The sequence below is a fragment of the Peromyscus maniculatus genome, chromosome 5 (genome assembly GCF_049852395.1).
Source record: "Peromyscus maniculatus bairdii isolate BWxNUB_F1_BW_parent chromosome 5, HU_Pman_BW_mat_3.1, whole genome shotgun sequence".
Lineage (NCBI taxonomy): Eukaryota > Metazoa > Chordata > Mammalia > Rodentia > Cricetidae > Peromyscus > Peromyscus maniculatus.
The window spans coordinates 134,880,581-134,907,663 of record NC_134856.1 but is presented as its reverse complement, the minus strand read 5'-3'; the positions used below and the strand labels follow the sequence as shown (position 1 = coordinate 134,907,663).

At 45.1% G+C, this 27,083-nt stretch overlaps 1 protein-coding gene across 3 annotated transcripts in view; it reads right to left on the bottom strand.

The window, feature by feature from the left end:
• Positions 1-26,332, bottom strand: part of Sfxn1 (sideroflexin 1) — a 45,026-nt gene extending 18,694 nt beyond the window's left edge. For 2 of the 3 annotated variants that reach the window (XM_015995753.3, XM_076573348.1), the window contains exons 1-4: positions 26,177-26,332; positions 11,819-11,993; positions 2,650-2,820; positions 426-524 (exon numbers count right to left, since the gene is read on the bottom strand). In XM_015995753.3, coding sequence (XP_015851239.1) covers positions 426-524; positions 2,650-2,820; positions 11,819-11,982 — 434 coding nt within the window. In that variant the 5' untranslated portion in view covers positions 11,983-11,993; positions 26,177-26,332. Of the gene's footprint in view, positions 1-425; positions 525-2,649; positions 2,821-11,818; positions 11,994-19,118; positions 19,225-26,176 lie in introns of those variants that run through there. The other variant, XM_076573347.1, reaches the window with a different exon arrangement.
• Positions 26,333-27,083: the final 751 nt, after the last annotated feature.

Genomic DNA, 27,083 nt, shown 5'->3' with positions numbered 1-27,083 from the left:
ACATATTTATATACACACATATATTCTAATACAGGAGACAAATTCATAAGTTCATTGCTTTCTTTGGACTCCAGCAATGAGGTGCTTTTAAAGTAAAGTGTCTATAAAGGCCGCACTACTGCAAAGCCCCTTCTGCTTTGAGACTGGTTGGTGGCTTGACTCATGCAGCCCCAGGGGGAGTTATTTAACAGAGGTCAGGCCTGAGGGCTGCCTGGTAGGCATTCTGCAAGGCCCCGAGCTCAGGATGTAAGAGAGAGAGCACCGTCCCACCAAGAGCAGATGACATCAGAGAAGGAAGACAAAAGCAGAAAGTTATCCCGGCAGAGGGAGGAGGGGAGACACCGCACAGAGCGAGCTAGGTGTTCAAATGCATTGCTACCTAGGGAGCACAGGCTCATGGAGGACGGGTCACCCCACAGCCTTACTTTACGGTGAGGGGAGCATCTCCGCTTCTATTGGTGTAATTGACAACAGCATTGAAGGACTGGTTTATCCACTGCCAGAAAAGCACAGCCGGTGTGGTCCTAAAACAAGAGTAAGCCATCACATACCCTCCAGCACCAGTGAGCCGCCCTTCATACAGAAAGAAAATGTTCAACATCAACTACCAGCAAGGACGGGTACTAGGCAGGGAGGAAGTCTGCAGCCACAGACTGTCTACTTTGACACCCAGTTTCCTTATCACCAAGTTCACAGGGCTTCTGTCTCTGGGTTTCTATTGCTGTGATAAACATCATGACTAAAATCAACTTGGAGAGGAAAGAGTTTATTTGGTTTCATTTCCACATCACAGTCCATCATCGAAGGAAGTCAGGGCAGAGACCATGGAGGGGTGCTGCTTACTGGCTTGCTCTCCATGGCTTGCTCAGTCTGCTTTCTTAGAGAACCCAGGGCCATCAGTTCAGGAGAAGTACCACCCGCAGTGAGCTGGTCCCTTCCATATTGATCATTAATCAAGAAAATGTCTGGCAGTCTTGCCTATAGGCCAGTTTTATGACAGAATTTTTCTCAATTGAAAGTCTCCCTTCCCAAATGACTCTAGCTTGTGTCAAGTTGGCAAGAAACTAGCCAGGACAGCTTCTATCATAAAGAAATAAACTTATAAAAAAGCCTAGCACAGAGTAGACAGAGAAGAGCCCTTTTCTTGGGCAAACAAAACAAAACAAAGCAAAACAAAACCCCCAAACCCAAAATAACTATTTGCAAGTGAAGCGGGCTTGGCCCTTCTGATGCCGTGTCTATATCTACTCTAACACGCCTACCCAAACACACCTGTGTCTACAGAGAGAAAGAATAGAAGAGTTTATTTCTAGACTTTTTTTTTTCTATCTCATTTTCTTTAGGGCCCAAGACTTAGAGAAAAATGTCAACTTCTTTTTAAACAAAGATTTTATTTAGTGTCCTAAAAAAAAAGCTTTATTTATTCTTATCTTGTGTGTATGAGTGCTTTGCCTATATACATGTGTGTACAGTGCCTGCCAGAAGGTGTCAGATGCCCTGGAACTGGAATTACAGACAGTCGTGAGCTGCCATGTGGTGCTGGGAACTGAACTGGGGTCCTCTGCAAGAGCAGCCAGTGAGTGCTCTCAACTGCTGGGCCACCTCTATGTCCCTTGACTTAGCATTGTTAGAGGCAAAACACACCTTTAAATACAACGGATTGTGGTTGATTTACTTATTTATTATTATTTTACTTGATTGTTTTATTTTGTCTGCTCAGAATGACCTTAAACTCATGGCCTCCAGTGCCTTAGTCTCCCGCATGCTAGCATTCCAGGCATGAGCCCACATGCCCAGCTAAAACAGGTATTTATTTTCGCAAATCATGCCAGGTGCTGCTTAATAGAGTGGCAGCATCTACTCAGGGTGGAATTAAAGATGAAATGATATCTTTCTTATGTTAAAGCAATACCACCTCATTTTTTTTTTTTTTTTTTTTTTTTTTTTGGTTTTTTTGAGACAGGGTTTCTCTGTGTAGCTTTGCGCCTTTCCTGGAACTCTCTTTGGAGACCAGGCTGGCCTCGAACTCACAGAGATCCGCCTGGCTCTGCCTCCCGAGTGCTGGGATTAAAGGCGTGCGCCACCACCGCCCGGCTAATACCACCTCATTTTATTAATTACTTTTGTGGTTGTTATTGTTAGACTGAGACAGGTGTTAGCTGTATAGCCAGGCTGGCCTCACACTCACAATCCTCTTGGCCTCCCAAGAGCTGTGGGTACAGGTGAGTCACTACACCCACCTCCATCTCCTTTTCAGCTGGTCTAAGTTCTAGTTAATTTTTAATTGAAATTTTTATTTATTTTGTATACATGTGCATGCACATGGAGGTCAGAGGATGACCTGCAATAAGTGGGCTCTCTGTATGCACTAAGTGCTTCCCAGGAATTGAACTGTGTGTTCAGGTTTGGTGGAAAGTGCCTTTATTCACTGAGTCATCTTGCCAACCATACATTTATTTTATTTTATTTTATTTTTTTTTACTGAATATACTTATGGGGTACAACATGTTTTGACACACATAGAATGAATTCATCATTCTTGTTAACATAATCACTGTGACATTTATTTCAGTAAAATTTATATTAAAATATTCCTCAAATTATTCCAATAGCAAATTAACAAACACCTCTCACGCATCTGTAACCTACCTGTAAAATGTCATCATGCAGCCCGTGATGGTCATGTTCATTGGAACCTGAGCTGACATTCTTCCTATCAGAATCATCTTTTCACCCGTGTCTGGATGGAAAGCTGAATCATACACGTACTTTGCTCTCCACAACTCATTTTCCGTGAGGCCAGCAGGAACGATTCCTTGCCTAGAAAATGACATCAAAAGTCTCAGCAACTCCTCCATTCAGATACCTTACCTTGAGCTTCATGGTTGGCAAAATCTTACTGCACCTATGGGACCTGGCAGGTCTGTTAGAGCGGTGGTGGTGGTTATTATTATTATTTTTAATTATTTATGTGTTTTCAGTGCTGGGAGTTGAACCCAGAGCCTCACACATACAGCATGCACTCTATTACTGGTCCTCCTGGCAGCCTAAGAACAAAAATACTGTTACAGTGAACTTCTCAGACCCACGCATCTCCATTATCTGTAATTTGGAAAATAACAGAAAGTAATATGCATATTAAGGAGTATTCAGCTTGAAGATATTCATTGTTTTAAGTGACATATTAAAACTGTAGTCTGAACATGGCAAACTGAACTATTTTTAACCAATCAGATCAAAGTTATGGCATTCAAGGCTATTACTTCATTTTAAACCTGCCGTTGGCAAACTTAAGTTTGGGACCCTTTGGTGCAAATAAAGGGCTTGCTGCACAGTTTGACAGATGTTCTCATGAAAGAAATACTCACTGTTAGAGACATAGAAAATATACAAATTTAGCGGAGCAATGAAGTTAGCCCGGGCCTGGCTACTGTTGCCACTGGCAACGCTTGGGTGAATACTTTCTCAGTCTTCCAAGGTGTTTAAGATATGACACCAGACCAGATGCTCACTAACTATGGCTTTTATTCAACAATATTGTGTAAATATTTCTTTGCTTGAATATAACATTCTTCTAAACCATCTACATTGGGTTGAATTAAATAGTAGTTCCCAAACACACATCCATATAGAGAACAGGGTGTGGCTTTATAGATGTAATTAGCCAAAGTGAAGGCCTACTGGATGAATGGTCACTAAACCCAAGGGACAGTGTCTATGCACAAACAGAGAAGGCAGAGAGTACAATGCTGTACCTACAAGCCAAGGGATGCTGACAATTCCTAGAGCCACCAGCACCCAGGATGAGGCAAGGATCCTCCCCGAAAGCCTTCAGAGGGAGTGTGACCCTACTGTGCCACCTGTCACTCAGACTTCCAGCCTCCAAACTGCGAAGGGGGCACATCACCTTTTAAATGCTACAGATTATTTCACAATGTGAGCTTTAATTGGAATTTCAATTCTACTTTTTCCATTTGTAAATATGGGAATAAGCCTTCATAATTAGAACTTTTCCCCACATCCAAGATTTAGGAATAAGTGAGTAAATTTGCTAAAGTGACAGCTATGTAAAATATTAAACATTTTAATGACTTTTATCCTCTGCATTTGAGTCTGAGTTTGTAGGGTGTGGAGGAAGCCCTGAGAGCACGCATATGACAAAGACCAAGGCTTTGAATTCATGAGAAATTGGCAAAGCCGGATCCCCATATGGGCCAGGCTCAAGAGGGATGGCAAAGGATGGGACCAAGTATGAGTGATCAGTGTGTGTACAGACTAGCAACTGCAGCTTCCTCCTCCAGGATGTTTAGAGCCTCAGAGTGCTCATCAACACAGACTCCTACCTGGAACAGCTAGGCCCTCCTCTGTGCGATACCTAATAAACACCTGAGGTTCTGGGTTGCCTGCTAGGCGCCCTCCATACAGCCCACATCACCACCCGGCCCCAGCTTTCCTGTATGTGTGTCTGTCCTTTCTTCCTTTCCTCCCTTCCCTTAGTCAGGGTTCCAGAAACCAAGATGCAGGTTGTGACAGCAAAAACTATGCCTTTTGCTCTTGAGTCTGGGTTTGTCTTAAAAAACAGCAGGAATTTATCCTAAGTATGTGTCTAGTTAGGGTTTCTATTGCTGAGATGAAACACCATGACTAAAAAGCAAGTTGGGGAGGAAAGGGCTTATTTGGCTTACACTTCAGCACTGCTGTTCATCACTGAGGGGAGTCAGGACAGGAACTCAAACAGGGCAGGATCCTGGAGGCAGCAGCTGATGCAGAGGCCATGGAGGGGTGCTGCTTATTGGCTTGTTCTTCATGGCTGACTTGCTTAGCCTGCTTTCTTATAGAACCCAGGACCACAGCCCAGGGATGGCATTAGGCACCATGGGCTGGGCCCTCCCCCATTGATCACTAATTGAGAAAATGCCTTACAGCTGGATCTCATGGAGGCATTTCTTCAACTGAGGCTCCTTCCTCTCTGATGACTCTAGCTCGTGTCAAGTTGACACACAAAACCAGCCAGTCCAGTAAGAGAATGTGACATTTGCTCACTTTACTTCCTGCTGGCTGGTTTCTATCAGCTGGGGTGTGAGGAGCACAGGGCTTGATCTTAGGCCTCTGCTGGGTCTCTGCTTACCTGCAGAGTGAGGACCACACTCACCACTTTAACAACAGCCCATCCTAACTGTTGGTGGGATAAGTGTTGTTCCTTCTATTACCCTCCTTATGCCTTAGTTACAGTCATTCGTCTTCCAGGAAAACCTTAAGTTATTTTTCTAGGTCTCATAGGCGATCACAGCTGTGCTGATGGAAACTGTTAATAGGAGAGATGCATTGCTGCGACAGTGTAAGGCTTCCTAGTCTGACTGCGTCTCTAGTGACTTTGGTTATTTTAACTGTCACACACTTCTAAGTAAGGCTGTTCCCAGTTCTCCCCCCTTCACTCTTGCGGGCTGCAAGAGTATATTATAGAGACTCAGCTGGATATTAAAGCTATACCTAGAAATTTCAAGGTATTTTTCTAGAGGCAAGCCATTTATTATGGAATATTTGGTGTTATCCAGTTTTTAATATTTCAGCTGTCTTCTGCTATGAAATTCTTGCATGCCCAAATATTTCCAGACCATTATGGCAAACAGCTAAGCTTCTGGAACACTGTTCTACTCGGTACTAACTCCCCCACTGAGCCTAGGAGACAAGCAGATGGCAGATGCATAGCCTTGTTTCTTGTGCAAATGAAGCTCAGACCATCCCTTGCCTTCAGGCCTACTGGCATTCCAGAGCAATTGACTGAGGAAACAGGACTTTTTGCATAACCAGGTGCAGTAAGGCCTGGAGCAGAATTCCAGAGGAGACACAGAACCCTGTGGCCAGAAAGAGGAGAGGAAGACAGAGATTCTGTAGAGAGTAAAGCAGATCTCTTGTCGAGTTTATCAGGGCCAGGGGTAAGGGGCCAGGAAGGATAGATGGAGGACAAAGGAACAGAGGACGAAGATGAAGTCAAAAGCATAGGCGCTTTACTAAAACTATGAGGACAGGAAAAGTGGGCACAGAGAGGAGCTGAGTGTGAGGACGGGGCTGAAGCTGTATAGATAGAATTTTGTCATAGAGGAATAAAGTCAGCAGACAAAAGAGCGCAGTGTATGTAGATTCCCTCAGATACTCCACACCATACGTAGCGTCTTTCCCAGGACTCTAGGAGGAATTTTCTCAGGGCAGGAACTTGGGAAAATTCTGTTATCCTTACTTCACAGACATACACACTTCAAAAATTTAAATTATGTAGCAGTGTCTGTGTGTGGGGATGTGCACATGTGTGCAGGTACCTGCAGAGGCCACAGGTGTTGGGTCCCCTACATCCGTAGCTAACAGGTGTTTGTGAGCTGCCCGAGGTGGGTGCTGGGTACTGAACCTCAGTTTTCTGTAAGGGCAGTATACACTCTTCACCTCTGAGCCATTGCCCCGCCCACATTCTGCATCTTTAAGTGTTCTGATACAGTGTGAACTTCCGTCACTGTGCATGCTGATGCTATATGTGGATTAAAAGCAGACCCTCTCATCACCTTTATTTGTTATTTCAAGGTGATTAGGATATTGTCAGCTGCAAGATACAATTGCTTCATCTTTTTAATATCTCTACTTAGTTTCAAAGTGTTTTTGAACAGTGAAGACTTATTCTTACCCTTGATGCCTTGGGCTGCATGCTTTCCTATATGTGTTCCCTGAGTCATTAATAGAGGTTACTGTGATACCTCAGTAAAACCCCCCACTCTATCCCTTACAGACAAAGAGAAGCTTAAACCAGGATTCCTAAGTGTAGATAAGAACTTAGACCCCTTTCCCCAGGTGGCTGTATCTGCTACAGGGACTTTGGAAAACACAGAGTCAGGACCAAAAGACTAAAAAAAGGGAGGCGGGTTAAAATAAATTATATGGTCTGTGCCTTTAAGAACTAACCTCACAAAGAAAGGGGAGCACTCCTTCCAACCTCCCTGCTGTGAGTGAGAGATTTGGAAGAGCCTCCCTGGAGGCTTGTAAACTTAGAATACACCTTACTTTTGCATTCTGTACCTAAAGTCTCCAGTGGTGGCTTTGGGGATGCAATCTAGGCACAGCAAGACCCTCACTCGCTGGGCGTTGGTGGCACACGCCTTTAATCCCAGCACTTGGGAGGCAGAGGCAGGCGGATCTCTATGAGTTCGAGGCCAGCCTGGGCTACCAAGTGAGTTCCAGGAAAGGCGCAAAGCTACACAAGAGAAACCCTGTCTCAAAAAAAAAAAAAAAAAAAAAAAAGACCCTCACTCTATTGTCTCAAAAAGGGGGCCTTAGACAAAGACATCTCAATATAGATAGACCCAGGCCAGTTTCAAGTCCCCAAAAATGATGGTGCCAGCCCCAGGAACAAAAGAACAGAGTCAGGATGTCTGATGGTAATCAATTAACCACGAGATGCCCCTCTCCGGAGATAACATGACCAGACCCCAGAGAGGAGTTGTAAAACTCCTGACAGGGCAAACAGATAAGCTAGAATAAGATAAAGTCCAGGCCCGGGAAAAACTGGACCAATCAAGGATGGACCCGTACTAACCCCCTCCCCTCTAAGAAATTTTATGAGTTTTGCCTATAAAAACTAACTTCCCCAAGAAAGAGTAACTCTTCCCTGCCTCACTTGAGATGGCTTGAGATGAGTTCCCTGTCATGACTTGCAGCAGACTGCTGTCAGGGTTAGAGTACTAAACACAGGTTGATGTCAGGGTTAGAGTACTAAGCACATGGACTGCTGTCAGGGTTAGAGTACTAAGCACATGGACTGCTGTCAGGGTTAGAGTACTAAGCACATGGACTGCTGTCAGGGTTAAGCCTTCTCAGCACATGAACGTCTGCTATCTTCATAAACATTGCTCGGCCCATCTGCTGTTGGACTTAATTGTTTAATTAAACACATACAATTCATGAAGTTCCTACTGCGGTATCATTGCTTTTACTGTGTAACTCTACCTGGTTCTTCTTTGGGAATAAAGAGAAGGGATTTAGAAATTCTGGTGTGGCTTGTCGGGGCTTTCAGCGCCACGTTAGGACCACATTTCGGATCAAGTTCCTGTCGCTTCTAACAGCCCCTTTCTGGTGCAGCTCCGGCTGGCTGATGAATGCTGTCTGGCATTCACGAGACCTACAGTCAACACTGGATTGTTCTGATCCACTTACCCTAAATTGTCCCTTGTCTGATTTCTATACAGAATTTCTGCTTCTTTTTTATTTTAGTTTTTAAATTTCATCTCTTGCCTACTCAAGGAGAGTTCTCAAGGAGTGTGGACCTGATTCTTTGCTAATGATGGTAGTCTGGAATAAACTGCCTGGCTGCAGCCCTCTGCTGGGCACTACATGCTGACTCGTCCACCAGTGGGTGTGCAGATGACAGATAACTTTCTTATTGTGTTCATGGAGGCCAATTCAGGGGGCAAAAGGGACTAACAGGAGGGGGAGGGGGAGGGGTGAGAAACACCCAGGCAGGAGTTTATAGGAAAATGTTCCAACTTTTACATGAAAATGTCTTTCTGAAGCCCAGTACTATGAATACACACCAAGAAAAAAATGTTACTTTAAGGGGAAAAAAAGTTTGTTTAGGGCTGGAGAGATGGCTCAGTGGTTAAGAGCACTGGCTGCTCTTCCAGAGGACCCTAGTTCGATTCCCAGCACCACGTGGTAGTTCATAACCATCTGTAATTCCAGTCTCAGGAATACAGTTCCCTCTTCTGGTCTCTCCAGGCACCAGGCACCCAAGTGGCACACACACACACACACACACACACACACACACACACACACACACACGCAAACAAAATGCCCATATACATAAAAAAGTTTGTTTATAGACAACATAAAAGGTTTAAAAAATGGCCACGTACGGCTCTCTCCTCTGGAAAGGGCATGTCTCTTTAGCTTGTGGACAGGTTCTGAGTGCAGAAAGTCTTTCTCTGTTACATAGATTGGTGTTCTCTTGAGTTTTCCTGAAGCAAGTAGCAACTAATTATTTCTTCACCCTCTAGTCCATAGCCCCCTTATATAGTCACTGTTGATGTGACCGGATTTAGAATCCCCCAGGACATGAGAAAAACACACCTCGTGGTATGTCTTTGAAGGCACTTCCAGAGGAGATTAACTGTGTGTACGTGTCTGTGTGTGCATGCATGTGTGTACATCCTGACTGTGGGTGCCACCGTCCTTGGGCTGGGGACTCAGATGGAATACAGCAGGAAAAAGCCGAGGGTGCTGACCTCCCTCCTTCTCTGCAATAACCATGGCAACGGTGGATAGAATGGCTCCTCCCTTAAGTTATTCACATCAGGTGTTTCGGTCAGAACACCACCAAGGAAACTGCTAAAGTAACGGAGACATAATCTTTCCCCCCCTTACTCTTTCGGGAATGGCAAGGGCAGTCCAGAGCCTGACCTGCACGCTAAGAGCAGTTGTTACAGTTTTAGAACAGCCCACAGAGACCTTCTCAATACCTTTTGGCCCTTTTAGAGTTTGCTGACCTCTCATTATGGTCCTTGAGGAGCCCATATGGTTTATTCTCTGCTCTGTCTGTTGTTAGTTCCCAAACATTGCTTCCAGTGAAGATTTTAAGTTCTCTACAGCATTTTAAGTTTCTTCGTCTCTTCATTATGTCATCTTCAAGTGGTCAACCTGCCCTCTGTCTTTTGTTCCAAATTCACAAAGAACACTGATTTTCCTGAAGTCCTGAAAACACGCTTAAGTGAAGTCTTCCTTTGTAGACTGGCACTGGTCCCTCCTAACCTCCCAGCCAGCAGTAAACACCTGAGGCGTGTTATTCCTGCTTTGTTTAGGGGTAGAGCACCTGACGGTGGAATTCCCTGTATCTGATTGGCTTTTCCCTAGAGCAGAAATCAGCAAATTACTGTCCATGGTCTGTATGTCCCCCAGATCACAGGGATTTTACATTAAAAGGGTTATAAAAAAGTAGTAAAGTTATTATGCGACTGAGACTCTTTGAAGTGTACAAAGCCTCAAGTATTTATTTTTTCAAAAAATTTCATGTGTATAAGTGCATGTGTGTAAGTGCACCATATGCATGCCTGGACCCATGGAGGTCAGAAGAAGGCATCAGGTCCCCTGAAACTGGAGTTACAGGCTGTTGTGAGCCACCACGTGGGTACTGAGAGCTGAACCTGGGTCCTCTGTAAGAGTAAGCAGCTCTTAACTGTAAGCTGCTCTCCAGCCCCTACAGCATTTCTTATCCAGTTATTTATTTATTTTTACTTATTTATTTATTTAAAATAGAATACATCTACTGCTGAATTAGCTGTCTCCAAGCACACAGATTCTGAAATTAGAGTATTTTCTATAGGATGCCTGATATTTGTTTATTTGTATTTAATCCCATACATTCCTTTTTTATTTTTTGAGATGGGGGTCTCACAATGTTGCTCAGGCTTGTCAAGCACTGGCTGAGTGAGTCCCCTGCCTCAGCCTCATGAGTAGCTGAGACTTAGGCAGGTAGTACCATGTCTGGATTCTTTCTCATGTGTTGATACCATCTCTAGATTACCTGCTACACATCATGAATGAGAAATGCCCTGTACAGTTAGACTGCACTGTTGATGGAGTAATAATAAGAAAAAGAAGTCTGTTCATGTCCAATGCTGGCAGAAGATATTTTTCTAGTGGTTTCTACCAGAACTGGTTAAAAGCAAGGCCAGAGAATTGGTGAATGTGGAAGACCAATTGTCCCTGCATAGGTGGCATCCTCTTATCTTATGTGTGACCCTCTCAATTGATGGAGTGCACCTCACATGTACATGCCTGAACTTCATCAGAATCCTTTCCATCTGAGTACTCACCTAGAAAGTCTCCCTCACTGGGGGTGTGTCTCAGCAGCAATGGCCCTACCCGTAGTTATCAGGGGCCTGTTTCTTTTTTTTTTTATTAAAAATATTTTTTATTATTTTTAATAATGTGTGAGTATGTGCAGAGGTTCTGGCCTGGAGCTAGTTACAGACACCTGCTGGTGGTTTCTGGGAATCGAACTTGGGTCCTCTGGAAGAGCAAGCAGTACATGCTCTTAATAACTGAGCCATCTCTCCAGCCCCTTATTGTTTTTGTTTTTTTTTTTTTTTTAATTTTTTAAAGGTTTATTTCATATGTGTGATTATTTTGCCTGCATGTATGTATGTATACCATGTGGGTGCCTGGTGCTCACATAGGCCAAAAGAGAGCATTGGTTCTGCTGGAACTGGAGTTACAGGCTGTTGTAAGCCCCAAGGGAGCTGGAAATCAAACCTGGATCTTCTGCAAGAGCAGCAAGTGCTCTTAACTGTGAGCCATCTCACCAGCCTTCTTGAGTGTATTAAAACAACAACAACAACAACACCAGGGTCTCCACTGGCATGATGGCGCATGCCTTCAATCCCAGTATTTGGGAGGCATAAGCAGGTAGATTTTTGTGAGTTCAAGTCCAGCCTGGTCTACACTGTGAATTCTAGTACAACCAGGACTATGTAGAAAGAGGGGCCTGTTTCTTGAACGATGCTGTTTCTATCCAATGACAGAAAGATGCTTGGGACAATTATGTCAAAGAAAAGGTCTAGGATGCTGGGGAAGGAGAGCTCACAGACAGGTCATCAAGACACAATGAACACTGGCTATTCTGTGGTCAGGGTCAGCTCTGGGGATCTACATGATCTTTTTATTTATTCATTTATTTTGGTATGTAGTAGTTTACAATACCGTCCAATCAGGAAGCACTTTAAAAACAATTAACGTGGCGATCTACTACCCGGTAGGCCAGAAACAGCATCAACCTCACCTGTAGTCATGCACCACCTTTCTTGCATTCTCTAGTTGTTCGTTTGTTAGGAGGATGTTCCTGGGGTCCGTGACAGTGAAGAAGTGATTGGCTCGGCCGACAAAAGTGCTCTGGTCCCATCGAGGCTCCTTGATGTTAATGTTGGGTGGCACTTCCCCAGACATCGTCCCAGATCCTGAAAAGGGAAGGAGTGGGCAAGCGAGGTGACACTGTTACTACAAGCAAGGTGTCTGGTAGTCACACTTAACCTGTGTGTAAAGATGGCTCCATGGGTAAAGCTTTGACACACTAGCACGGTTACCTGCGCTCCACCCCTGGGACCGACATCAAAGGTAGGAGAATCGACTCCACCACGCTGTCCTGACTTTCACAGGTGTGACATCGCTGTGCTTACCAGCCCCCCACACAGCACACACACACACACACACACACACACACACACACACACACACACACACACACACACAGCACACATACAATAATTAATTTTTAAAAGCCACACAAAAATGCTTCATAATATTGAAGTAAGTTTTGACTATGTGTTCAGTCACATTCATAGCTATTGTGGGGTGCATGCAGCCCCCAAGCTGCAAGCTGGAACCCCCTTTAAACCAAAGCAAGCTGTTCATAAACCTCAATGCAGCTCAACCAAATTTTAAGAACTTGCTACATCTCTCTAATCTTAAGTACATAGTATTTCATTACCCCCTTTCTGCAGGAAAAGCCGAAGTTATTCTAGATAAGATAGAAAGAAACATGCCGGGCGGTGGTGGCGCACGCTTTTAATCCCAGCACTCGGGAGGCAGAGCCAGGCGGATCTCTGTGAGTTCGAGGCCAGCCTGGGCTACCAAGTGAGTTCTAGGAAAAAGGCGCAAAGCTACACAGAGAAACCCTGTCTCAAAAAAAAAAAAAAAAAAAAAAAAAAAAAAAAAAAAAAAAAAAAAAACAAGAAAGATAGAAAGAAACACAAAGTTTTAAAGTCACAAGGGCTGGAGGGCTGGCTCAGTCACTAAACTGCCTGCCACACACGAGGGCCCAAGTTCAGATCCCTAGAGCTCACTGCCAGTCAGTCTAGCCAAACCTGTTAGGCCCAGGTTCAGTAAGGGACACTGTCTCAAAAAATATGATGGAGAGTGACTGAGGAAGCCACCTGATGTCAGTGTCGGCCTCCATTAGCACGTGCCTTTGAGTGAAGCAGTGAATGCCAACATTACTGTGTTCTGGTCTAACAAATGTCATTGCTACTGAGAGTAACTGACAATGCAGAATATCATAAAACTAAAAACAATGATAACTAATGTTAGTGATTATAAAACTGAAAAAGAAGGCAGATTCTTTCAGCCTGATTAAAAAAACATCTTCAATTTACCGGAAACGTGGAGACAAGCAACACACCTTACAGTCTCACAGAGCAAAAACGGCACCTTCCCTTCTGGTTCACGATCATTACTTTTTCTAGAATTTGTTCACTCATTTCTGAGTCATATTGCTTACTTCAGAACGGCACTGTAATGTTTTACTACTTGCTTATGGTATGCTGAAAACCACAAGCTTATTATGCAAATAACAAAGAAATAAAATTTCCACAACCCAGTCTCTCTGTAATAATTATTACTGTCTTCAGAAATCCATTTTCTGAAAAGCTTTTCAAGTATAAAAATAATTTGATAGGCTAGCTTTTAAATTTTATTTTAGAATTTCATACATGAATATATCCATTCCTCCTCAGTCTCTCCCATGTCCTCCTCTTCATCCCCCTCTCAAGTTTATGACCTATTCTACAATTATATGTATATATAATATGTTATATACAAACATACTGAGTCCAATTAGTGTTACCCGTATGTACATGAGTGTAGTGCTAACCACTTGGGCATGGGCAACCTATCAGATGGTTCACCCTGAAGGAAACTGATTCCTCCTTTAGCAGCTGATTGGCACGTTCAGCAGGTCCACTCCCACCCCTATCCACTTACAATCTTGTCTCTTACAATCTTTCCACCCTGTTCCTGGATGTTCATTTACATTTGCTTCATGAAGACCCTCTAGCAGCATCAGATCTTCACTGTGGACCCATAGTAACCCTTTGGAGCTGTTCTGGTTTATTTCTCAACATTACACATAACACCATGCCTTTGTCTGGAGCTCTCTTCCCTCTATCTGTTGATTTTCTTGGATGAAATCTCTGGTGTTGGGGGGTCAAAGGATCCGGTTATTACAGAGGCTTCATAATATTAATTTTCACACGCCTGTTTCTTTTTCTTCCATTTCTAACATCAGTTCTAATGGTAGCTTTCTGTACTATTTGTTACACAAATTCTTAGGACCATTTACAACATCAGATGCAAATGCTAGGCCACCCTGTAATTTGTCGTCTATCAAAACCCCCAAATAACATATCCCTGACCACTGGATCAAAACTGAACATGTCAGTCAGGCACCCAAGTCTGAAGCGGGTGGGTGGTGGAAGAGAGAGGATAAAATCTAGCTATTGATAAAATGGGCTGGGACAGCAGACCCCAAAACAAGGAGGTGCAGAGCCAACAGGAAACCTCTTTCCTCTTAGCTACGAAGTGTCAACAGTGTCTGGGTGACCCCACTTCCTAGCTGACAGTCACTGAGTTCCCAGGCCAGGCACAGGGCTTCATATTAGGGACATTCTGGACTCAGCATCCTGAGTCCCTCTCAACATTGTGGTTTCCAAGGAAACAGGGATTTGAGTCCACTTCCCAGTGCAAACTTCTTTCCCCAGTCATGGTTTGTGCCCATCATAATGCTGCAGCATTAAACTCCACTGGTCTCCATAATGCTATGGTAGCTGTCATTTTCCTGCCTGGCTAGACCCCACACGACTCCCCTGGTAGTGACCTTACCACAGTGAGCCAGGAAGTACATCGCCATTGGACAGCAGCTCTGTCCCTGCTGGCCTTTGCCTGACAGGCCCAAAGTGTAAATTAGAACAAATATACTATTGTGCATGTTAAATCCAGGGACATACACATATAGTACACAGTCACTCCCCTTATCTGAGGGGGTGAAGTCCCCACAGTGGATATCTGAAACCACAGATAGTGTAGACCCCTATATATAATGTTTTTTCTATATGTATATACTTAGAATAAAGTTAATTATTAAATTAGGCACAACAAAAAGTTAACACTACCTGACAATGGAGCAATATGCATGATAATAAAAGCTGTGTGAATGGGTTCTCTCTCAAATTATTTTATTGCTTTTGAAATATTCTATTCAATATTTTTGGACCGTAGTTGATCATGGATTGCTAACATGGGCATCAAAGGCTGTGTCAGTGTGTGGAAACATGGATTGTTTATATAACCCACAAACAGTAAAGACTCCAGTTTTATGTAGGGAAGCTTCCAGGCTTGCCTGCAGAGATCAGCCAAGGCATCTCAGCAAGCTTTGTAATGGAGGGGAGTCAGGAACATGGGTCCTGGGCCCAGAAGCCTGTCTGCATCACAAGGCCATCTGACCTGCCTTCAGTGTCTGTGTTTGGGGATGATGGTTATTAAGGGACCTCTACTGCTTAGGCAAATAATAATAATAATAACAACAACAAAACAATCATAATAAAAAGTCGATAACTACTGTAAGAGATGAGAAGCTGAAGAGGGAAGGGGCGGCTCACCAAGTCCAGAGACCCTCAAAAGCAAGGATGGCGCGTCACATCAAAGGCTCCCTGCTCAGTTTATCCCACAAAGGCAGCGGCAAAGACAGAGGCTCTAAACCACAGGGTACATCATGTGGAGAGCTTTCAAAGACACACAGGCCTTCCAGGGAGGCTCACACTGGAGGTCTGGCCAAGGCTGGCTGGACATGTGACTCCTCAGGGACTCTGGGCACCAACCTCCAGCTTGAAGGGCAGGCACCGCCCATGCTCTACACCGGACTGTACAGATGATGCTTCCTACCTGCCCTCACTGTGGGATCCCCCAGGCTGGAGTGGACTGTGATGTTCCCCAGGGGACACAGGATACCTAATTGTTCTCTGGAGCATTCTTTCTCCTTTATGCTTAATACAAATACACAAAAATTTAAATGTAGCTTTCACAGAAGTGCGGCTCTTATCAACAAACTATGCCCTCCAATGTGTTAAGAACGAGCAACATTTTGACTAAATTGTCACCAACACAAACCACTTAACAGAATGGCTACTTTGTAGGAGTATTGCCAAAGAACCACACAGGATCTTACAAATGAGTTCACCACACAGACAGGGAAAATGAGACTCCAGGAAAGGAAATACTCTGACCAGTGAAATGGCTGAAGGGGAGAGGGGACCCCAGGACACCAGCCAGCAACATCACTTTTTCTCACCAGTCTCTTTAGCTTTTTGAAAGGACAAAATCAGTTAATGTCTATAGAGCATTAGACTGGTGTCTTCGAGGTCCCCTTTCCCCTTTAAATAAGAACTTGTCCACTGCACTAGAAGTCCAGCATCATAACCTCACAGAGTACAGTCCAATGGAGCCACAAGACTGCAGAGGCCGCACCAAGTGTCCCCTCTAAGAGACAAAGTTTTTTTGTTTGTTTCTATTAAACACAGGGATAACTGTGAATGCTTAAGAGCGTGTGCTGTCCCCTGAGGCCAGTGCTGGAGTAAGCCATTTCCCATAACAGCTGGGCCCTTTCCATGAAGTACGAACATCTTACCAATAAGAAGAGATTCTAAGAGGCCACTCCCAACCCACAGAGGAACAGAGGAAGCAGGGCAGCTTTGCCTGCACAGTGACTTTCATACTCCAGGTTAAACTGCCAAACCTCAGAAACCACAAAGCCCATGGTTGGCCTTGTCCTCGTGGGCAGAAGAATGGCCTCCTAAGATCTGGACAGCTGGTCTCCAGGACCTGACAAAATGTTATAACCATGGTTCTGGGGCTTTGCCGAGGGTTTCAGCCCCAATCGGGAGGAGAAGAGCTGACTAGGATTATCTGAGGAGGTCCAGAGTTACAGTAGGAGTCGATACATGAACACAACACCATTTGGAGTTGTGGGAGGCTGGAAAGGCAGAGGGACTCTTCCCAGTGCCTCCGGGTGGAAGGCTGCCTCAGTCAGGCTTCTGACCTCCAGCACACTAAGAGAATAATGAAAGTTGTACTAAATGTGTGGTTTGCTAGTGTGGCAAAGGGAACAGACAGGGCTCCATTCCCTCACTATGAGTCCAAGGAGCTCTCTACTGGCACAAAGCAGTAACCCGTTCTTCCCACTCCCAGAAAAAGAAAGGCCACCAGACTAATCAGCAATGCCACATCAGCATCCTGACAGACAAGGCTGATATCAAGGCACATAAAATTTAATTATTTACTATGATCAACTATTCAAACCCCTCTCTAAGTATGAATTTCCACCTCCAAGCATAGCTTACACTTTCTCCACTTTCATTTTCTCCAGGGATTGGTTGGTTTTTATAACTAGACTTCTTGCCTCTCCTCCTATCCCACTCCCACCCTGACTCCCAAGATCGCCTGGGTCAGCCACAGGCAGGAACTGGAGCTGCTCTTGAACTTGGTACCCAGGAGCAATGTGTGTGTCAGGTGGAGGAGGGGAGGAGGAAGCAGCTGAGACGATGCCTGGGCTAGCTTCACTCAGGGTCAAGAGTGGGCCAAGGAAGGGGGCTGCTGTGTGGGATTGTGTGAAGATTAGATAGTTACAGTTTTCCTTGTTAACAAATTCAGGAAAGAAACTCACTAAAGATGTGTAAAGTGTATAAGTTTAAAAGACATCAAAAGATAATTTTCAGTTGGTAATATAAATTAGGATAGAAAATGAATTAGGTACAACATTTTGGACTCACCAAAATAAGATAAATGATAGAGTATTTTCTCTGAATCTGTCAAATGTTAATGGACTGGACATTGTTAATGTAATTCTTGACTGTATATATCGTATATACTTATTGTATATAGTTTTTCTTATATTAGTTATAACCTTATTTTATTATTTTAGACAAAAAAGGGGAAATGTGGTGATATATTGTGTACCCTAATAAACTTGCCTGAGGATCAGAGGTCAGAGCCAACCACTAGATTAGACAAAGAGGTCAGGCAGTGGTGGCACACACCTTTAATCCCCAGCACTTGAGATCTCATGCCTTTGCTTGGGAAGCACACACGCCTTTAATCCCAGGAAGTAATATGGCAGGGCAGAGAAAGGTATATAAGGTGTGAGGAAACAGGAACTCACTCTCTCTAGGCTGAGGATTTTATAGAGGTAAGAACTAGTGGCTGGCTGTTCTGCTTCTCTGATCTTTCAGCTTTCACCCTGGTATCTGGCTCTGGGTTTTTTTTTTTTTTTTTTTTTTTTTTTTTTTTTAATTGTTATTATAAGACCATCTAAGATTTGAACAACAATTGTGGCCATACCTTCTTCCTCCTGCCCATTGGGTCAAACCACAGCAGCATGAATAACTGCCAGCTGGATGGTGGCACATGCTGAGTTAGTGGCCTGAGGGACATGCCAAGGTGAGCTGCAGAGGTATCCACCTTGCATGCTTGATACTGATTGGTCAGCCTGACTGGGAATACCACAGCCACATTTTTGGAGAAGAAGTGAGGTTGTTGTGGGGAGCAGGATATGGGGTGGGGTGGATGAGGTAACAGGATGGCCTTGGATTCTTGAACATTTGGTTAACATGTAGAGAGCAGCCGTCCAAAGGCTGTGGTCATAGACTTGTGCTGAAGGTTGAGACTGGGCCAAGTGCAAACCACTTTTTAGAGAATTATACTTGAGCCAGGAAATAAAAGGTTCCTGACGATCAGTGGTACTGAGTCTCCAAGAGATGAGTCAACTGGGAGAGGCCGCTGCCTGCCTGTAGTGGCGAAGTTGTTGCTTAGCCTCATGCTGATACTGGGGAGAACATGGATGGCCCATGTAACTACAGATAGGTCAAGATGTTGGAGGGGTACATACTTTCCAAACTGTGGACAGAGGCAGATAGTGAAAAATTCTATACCTCAAAAGAACAGATTGTATACAATACCAGAGAATGTTCAAGAACATCTCAGCTTTGATACATTGGAGGCAAGTAAAAGGTGCCCAGAGAGACAGAGACACCACACGGGAGTACATTTTCTTTGCCACCTCTACCTGAGGCTCTGACAGTTCTCCAGACTGCTAAAATGAATCCCTCTAGACAACTAGCAAGGATACAGGAAGATCAGGGAGAGGACCACACTCCAGGCCTGTGGTACTCAACACAGCAGGCAGAGGAGGCGTCCACAGCATTATTGACTGATCCGAGGACTGAAGACATGAACACAAAGTGCTAGGGTTCACATACCACACTGGCAGATCTCCCATGGTTCACGGTCTGAAGAAATCCTGGGATAGAGAACCAGTGATGCAACCAAGCAGCCTGCAGCAGAAGCCAGACATCGGGCGAGAGTTCTCACTGCGCATTTCAAAGGCTGAACTGTAACTTCTGGAGTTTTGGTCAATTGGGGGTTAATTTTGACTTGAGTCTATTCCACTGATGCTTGCCTCTACTGGTTAACCAAGGTATTAATTTTTACTCAAGGATCTTTTCTATGAGTGATTTTAATCCTTAGATTTAGCACCTTGGCTTTTAAAAACGCCTGTTTTTATAAGAGACAAAAAGTGAGATTTAAAACTTTTTTCTGTAGTTTACTAAGAAACAAAGTGATTTCAAGCCATTTGCTCATGAAAAACCATTAGCTTTTACTAGTCATTCACTCTCAGACAGTCTCATGGACAATTTAGGATGTCAGCTACTAGGACCATTAATAATTATAGCATTATGCTGCTTTTGGAACTGGAATTACAGATAGTTGTGAGCTGCCATGTGGGTGCTGGGAAATTGAACCCGAGTCTTCTGCAAGAGCAGTAAGCTGTAGGAGGCACAGAGGTTCTGTGCTCACAGATAAGCAGAAGGGAAGCAGCAATGTTAAACATACACTGTTGTCTTTCAAAGGAAGAGACATAACCGGTTTTCGGCCCAGAAGGCTGACAGTGGAGGGGGCGTATAGCCTGGTAACCTCTGCACTATCTGTACGACCAAGACCACCCCAAATCCTTCCCCAGACCCTTAAGATGTCAAATATAGTCAATCTGTAGCACTCATCTTAATGGAATGGTACTTTACAAAGAATTTAGATGTAGTCATGTCTTAAGCTTTATTGTGCACATGGAACTGAGTTACTTATCACCAGAAAACTGTCTTCCAAGGTTGTACTCTGCTTAAATATGCCTAAAATAAACTACCAGGTGTCAGGCTCTCAAAATTTGAACCAACACCAGCTACTGAGTCACTGAGTCGTACTGAACCGGACTTCCTTCTTGCCTCACTCAGATACTCAGATGCTCTAGTGTGTGCAGGGGGACACCCACAATAAGTGCTCTTAACCATAGAGGCAACGTTTTTAGTTGTTATTTTGTCTTGTTTTATCCATTTTGCATGAATATGTGTGTGTGTGTGTGTGTGTGTGTGTGTAAATGCACACGCACACACATGCACATGGGAGTCATGGTACATAGGTCAGAGGACAACTTGCAGGAATTGGTTCTCCTGAAGGTGGAGATCCTGGGGTCTAACTCAGGCTAAACACTAGGTACCTGTTGAGTCCCTGTGCCAGACCTTGAAACAGCTTTCAAAGGGGACAGGAACTCTCTTTGTGCTAATGTTTAATCCTTAGCCAAGGTTCATGGAGCCTCATCAGAACACATTTCTCTAGTCTTTGTAGACATTCATTAACAAACACAATTAACAAATGCAGCCAATGCCCACTAAGGCTTTTCACTGGCTTAGGCTCCTTTCCAAAGATCTTAAAATGCACAACATCAAGTTGAAAAGCAAACACATTATAATGGAACATATCCCACATTAATCTCTTCAAATGTTCATGCAGAGACCCTTCACACAGCAAGTTCCTAACCCAGGCCTCATCCAAGCCTGCTGGAGAGGAGCTGTCGGACCACTAGCCCAGCAAACCCTGTCTGAGACTGAGATTGTGTTGACTGGTGTTGAATCCACACACACTGCTCAAAAAACATTCCTCATGTCAATGGGTTCAACCTGCTTTAAAATTCCCAGCAGCTAGGTCTCACGCACACCAGAATGAGAAGCACAAAGAAGACTCTATATCCTGTACATTGTCCAGAGAGGTCGATGGCTGGGTCAGCTCACTCCCAGCATCAGCCAGAGGAAACTGAAACAATGAGTTAACTTGCTCCTGGCACTCAGAAACCTGTTTTTCATCATTTCTGTCTGGCTACTGTAGCCAAAGAATTATAATTAACCAATAAAGTTATTCTTGTTTGACAATGAGAAAATATCGAAGAACAACATTCCTCATCCAACCTGACCATAACCTTTCTGTAGATGTTATGGGACCCTCTCCCTCTGCGTCCCACAAAGCATCTTGGCTCCCTGAGGACTAGTGGACAATTACAGACACCACTTTAAGAGAGCTGGTCACTGCAAGAATTAGTGATCATTTGGGCACTCACCTGACTCTAGAATTAGACCCCTTAGAAATGCCAAGTAATTTTTGTATCTGCAGCTCTGGCAGGAAGGACTCTGTGTGTAAATCCTCCACCTTCCAACTCACCAGCTTGCTGCCAGTAAAGCTCATTTGCCTCTCTCACTGTCTCTCCTGTTCTTAGCTTCACTGGGTAACAGGGGGACCAGATTCCTATGTTTACAGGACATGTCCCAGTCTTCATAAGCAATTAAGCATCCTGCCTGGCACCACACTGGCAGCATAGCCCTGGGCAAGGGCGAGGAGCAGCCCTTGATACCTGGGCCCTGGAGCACTTCCCTGGAGCACTTCCCTGGAGCACTCCCTTCATGCATCACCCCCATGCCTCCGCCGCCGGAAGTTTATTAAGTCAGGGCACTGTCAACCAGTGGGCCACTTACTTGACTCGAAACTCTGCTCTGTGCCACACAGCCCAGTCTCTGCCAGCTGTTGTGTAACCCGAGTCCTGGATATGGAGGAGGAGGGTGGAGGGCGTATGAGAACTGCTGCAAGGCTGAAGACAGAAACTTCTGCTTGTGGGCATAAGAAATCTGAGTTCAAATCTCAGCTCTGCCAACTACTTGGAGAACTCATACATGCTATTCAACACTTTCAAAATTGTTATAAGTGTGGGTTTCTGCCTGCCAGTAAGTACTAATATTTGCTAATAGTCACTTACTCTAAAGCTGTACTCTAAAGCAACCCCCCGCCCCCATCTAAGCCTTGGAGCCATTACCTCCTGTACAGGCACAGGAAAGCAGATCACTAACTCAGCAATCCAAATGTGAACCTAACTTACCTGCTGCCAGGATCTCTGCTCCCTTAGCGACCTGTGACCAGGGACTGCATCATCTCAGAGAATGTGACAGGGCAGAGCTGAGGTAAACCTAGTTTCTCAGAGGTACACTGGGAATATCTTAAGACCAGGCAAGTTGGGAAACATGGTTGGGTAATAAATAAATAAATAAAAACCAAATGACCAAGAGTTAAGGAAGACCTTTAGGCCTGAGCTAGAGCAGTCTAAATATTTCAGTGATACTCTATCTCGTACCTGTTGTTACTGGCCTGCTTTTCCAGCCTGTTTCCTGCCTAGGGAGGACAGTTTGTGATCTACCTTGAGAATCGAATCAACCCTGACAACTTACAGAATGGGAACTGGACCAAGAGAACACGACCTGCATTGGAGTATAAATTCTATAACCCCACAAAATGGGAATTACTTTTCACCCTAAATCTAATTTTTCTGATGGAGAAACTGGACAGCCAGTCTCGTTCACAGGGTTGGTAGGATCCACCAAGTAGAGGGCTCTACTGACTTCACAGATGGAAAGCACCAAAGGTAGGGAGGGATCACTGAGCGAGCCATGCTGGGGAGCCCAACTGCTGTCCTCCCTGGTGGAGGCTGGGGGAGAATGGAGCATGGCTGCTCTAGCTCCCCAAAGATTCTCACAAGTGTCTAAGCAAAAGAAACTTGCATCAAAAGAAACCAAATTTCAAACTTTTAGATACACGCCAAAACATGTTTTAAAAAAGAGTTCTCTGAAATGTCATAGAAAATGAATAGGGAATGAACTTCCTGGGAGAATCGGGGACAAACCTTTACCCCTGGCTAAAGATTAACAATGGTAATCACATTATTAAACTGGAAAGCAGGCTGTTGGTTAAAACTGCTGTTCTTTGGAGAAGTTAAGCAAAGGTCTAGGGCTGGGGACACAGCTCAGCCGCTGAGCACTTGCTCTGGCTCTGTTCCCAGCACTGGAGATGGAGGCGGGGTTTACTGTTCACTTGGCTTCTTTGGGGCTGGGCAGGTGTGAAATAGTCTAATAGAACCATGTGGTCCACGCTCTGGGGGTTCCTCAGGTTCAGACACTGGGCTTTCCATGCAGCATCGGACTGCTAAATCCTCACGGCCTCCTGAGGTATCTTCCCACGTTCAAGGTGACAGCCTGGGCAGTTCCGTCCTTACCACAGTTTTGGATTTAAGAGGTAATGTGTCTGCAATGGACACTCAATCACGCTAAGTCAATGCCAACTACTTACTAATTTCTGTTGTCTTTTAGCCAGTCACCTGCCCCCAGTGGTCCTTTCTTATGGTCATGGTCATTCTAGAGATTAAACCACAGATAAGAAAGTTATATTTTGTGAAAAGATTTACTAGTTTGAAGAGCATGGTGAGATGCCTCAATGGTTAAGAGCACTCATTGTTCTTCCAGAGGACCTAAGGTTCAATTCTCAACACCCACTCACATCAGGTGGCTCATAACTGCCTGCAATTTGCATATAATCTCATGCAGCCACACACACACACACAAATAATAATAATTTTTAAATAAGAGCATGTCCAGTTGTAATGGGTTTGTGCTGGAAACCCCTCGCTTCCAAGGATGGTGCTGAATGCAGATGTGGGCCCTGACACTCTGCCCGACCCCCCATGCAGCTCTGTCTTCTAGCACTCTGGTGACAAGACAGCCTTGTCCATGTTCCAGGCCTCAAGATCAACTCTGAGCCTGAGCTGTTTAAGGAGTCACCCAGAAGAGGGTGAAACCATATCTAATTAAAAAAAAAAAAAAAATCTACTGATTTCTACCTGAGATGGTCGCACCCTGCAAAAATGATAAAACACTACCCAACCATTAACAGAATATTTTGGACATATTCAGTCAAATGATTTCCCACTCAAAAAGAATCAGTTTGGGGTTGGGAGTGAATTGACTCAGTGCTCAACAAGCACAAGGCCCTTGATTTGGTCCTCAGCCCTATGGGGGAAGAGTCAACTTACAGACTATATATACCAAAGTCTACGAAATGATGTTACAAATTAATAGTATCAACTAATAATAAGCTTGAACTTTGTACAGATGAAGTATCTGGGCACACACCCATACACACTCAATAAGTGATATATAAACTTCACACATTGATAAGATTCTTAAGAATAAATTTTTACTTTCTAATGAATAGCTAAAAAAGAAAAAAGAAAAAAAGGAACAAAAGAGACTAGTATAGACTTCTTACCTTGAACTCCAAACCATATATTGGCCTTACCCACAGCCAAAGGCACCTTGCTAACGCTACCATTTCTGCAGTGATAGATACTTTGTTTCATTCTCAGGCATCAGAAAGCAACAGTATCAAGGAGGGGGCTGAAGAGATGGCCAAGCCATCAAGAACACTTGCTACTCTTTCAGAGGACCTGGGTTTGGTTCCTATCATCCACATCTGGCAGCTTGCAAAGGTGGGCAACTCCAATTCCAGGGGATCTAATGCTCTCTTCTGGCATCTGAGAGCACTTATACACATGCAGTACACACACATGTACACACACACACACACACACACACACACACACACACACACACACACACACACACACACACACACACAGTCATTATGGCCTGCCTGTCTTCACAGCTTTCTTTGCAGGAAATTAGGAGGGGCAAGGGGATGTTCCCTCTTAGCAAATAGCTTTTGTTGCATATTCTGGGAGTTTTCACCAAACTTTTACAGAAAACTAAATCTACTCTGTGCATTTTGCAGACCTTTGGCTGCACCCCACACCTAACCCTTGAATACACAGATGAAGCAATTCCTTATCAGAGCTGGGTGGGAACTGACAAACTCTTCCCAAACACCGTCATTTCTGCGAATGGGGCAACTGTAGTCCTGAAGGGGAGAAAGGGGTGCCTGAGGTCCCGGGACTTCCTATCCACCCAGCAAGCCGGAGTCCAACAGTTTAAGAGTCACAAAATCCCCTTGTTTACCTGTGTGCCTGCCCCCTCCTCCCACCTCTGCCTGGAAAATGGACAGGGAGAAAAATCTAGGCAGAAGTTTTCAACCTTCCTACTGATGTGACCCTTTAATACAGTTCCTCATGTTACGGTGACCCCCCTCCCCACCATAAAATTATTTTGTTGCTACTTCATAACTAATTTTGCTACTGTTACGAATCATAATGTAAATAGCTGATATGCAGTTTCATGTGCGACCCACAGGTTGAGACCCACTCCTTAGAAGTATTCACAGTAGGTGCAGCAGAGGAGGGATCAGGAGTGTGAGAAAACTGTAAGGAGTCCTGGGTAAGTGCCCAAACTCTGAAGTCCAGCGGAGCTAGGTTTTTCCATGAGATCGCTCAACAAATCTTCACTGAGAGCATACTGGTGGAAACAATGTATATATACACTCGGATTGCCTTGCTTCCTCCCTGGCCAGCTGTGACACTTTAGACAAGTTACTCAACTTCTGAGCCTCAATTTTCAAATCTGGATTATGGAGAGAATACCAAAGACTTGGAAGCATTGGACGAACACAAAAGTCAGAGATCTAATCCATCAGGCACAGACCTTAGTGTGGTCATTGTCATTCTGGGGCTGTTGGACCTGTGATGCTCTGTAACACGATGTGGGAGCTGAGGGTGCAAGCAGGTCCCACGGATCTACCTGGGGCACTTCGGTCCCCTGAAGAGACTATGAATTGGAGGGTGGCCACCAGGTGGTCTCTCCTCGCCGACCTCCGGGTCCCAGCTTCTAGGAGCCACCAGGTCACCTGGCAATTGCGCGCACGCCCATCCTCGTGGAGACCGTCCCCCGGCAGCCATCTTGGCCGCCTGCACCCAGCAAGTTTCGTCACGCGGTGGCTAGGGACGCGTGGCAGGATGCGTAATGTGCCCTCCCATTGAGGGGAAGCGAGACCAGCTCCACGCGGGGTCTTCCCTAGCCACGGGCGGGAGCTGAGGACCCACGAGGTCCCCGGGAGTAGGCACCCGCCCCAGGTATTCCCCAGCGCGCGCAGCACACCCCGCTGCATCCCCCGCAGAACCCGAGATCGAGCCAGCCCGCGCGCCCCGCAGCCCCCCGCCACTCACCGCCTCCCCGGCCGCTACCCGAACCGCTCGGTCCCGCTCGGCGCCGCCTCCCGCTGCCGGAAGCGCCACGGTCCCGCGCGCCGCCCCCAGGAGCGCGGCCCTGAGGCGCGCTCACGACGCGCGGCCCCGCCCAGAGGCTCCTGCCTCTGCCTCGGCGTCACTCGCTGCTCCTGCTGCTGAGCTCCGCGCTCTGTGCACGCCCCTCGTGCCCGCGCTTCTGCTTCTGGCCCCACTAGGAACGCCCAAGTTCATCCTCGCCGCGGTGGGCAGCCCAGGTCAATACCACTGTAGTTCAGTTTTGTTTCCCTTAAGAGACGAGCTTTCATCATCCAGAAACCCGCTCCTTCATTCATTTGGGCTAGTGTTTCTTAAAATGTCACGTTTGGCACAACTATAAGGAAACTTAGATGATACAAGTGCCACCACCTCATTTAAATCTTCAAAAGAGTCATTGGCTGCTGGACTGAGACCCGACCATAGGGGAAGTGCAGACCAGAGGCCTTTTTCCGGAGGCTGCTGAGCTTAGCCAGGAGGAAATGTTGGTGGCAGACCAGCTTGGATTAGGTGGAGGAATGGACTGAATCCTGGACGCACTTTGAAGGCCAGCACAATCTGGCAAATGACGAATTACATTCGTAGAAACCGCCCCCCCCCCCTCACCCAGCAAGGTGACTGTAAAATGTATATGAGAAAATAAAGAGCCTGAAAGAGCCAAAACACTTTGAAGAAGTAGATTGTCCTATAGTTACAAAGTTTGGCTCAGAGCAATGGTAAAGAAGGGGGGAAGTGTTCGTACCAGGATCAACAAGGAGCTCCTCCATTCAGCCAAACAGACATGCCAGACCCAGTGGAAAGAAGGTCACCGTGGAGAGATGGGAAAGGGATCACACTCCTATCAGGAGCTTCT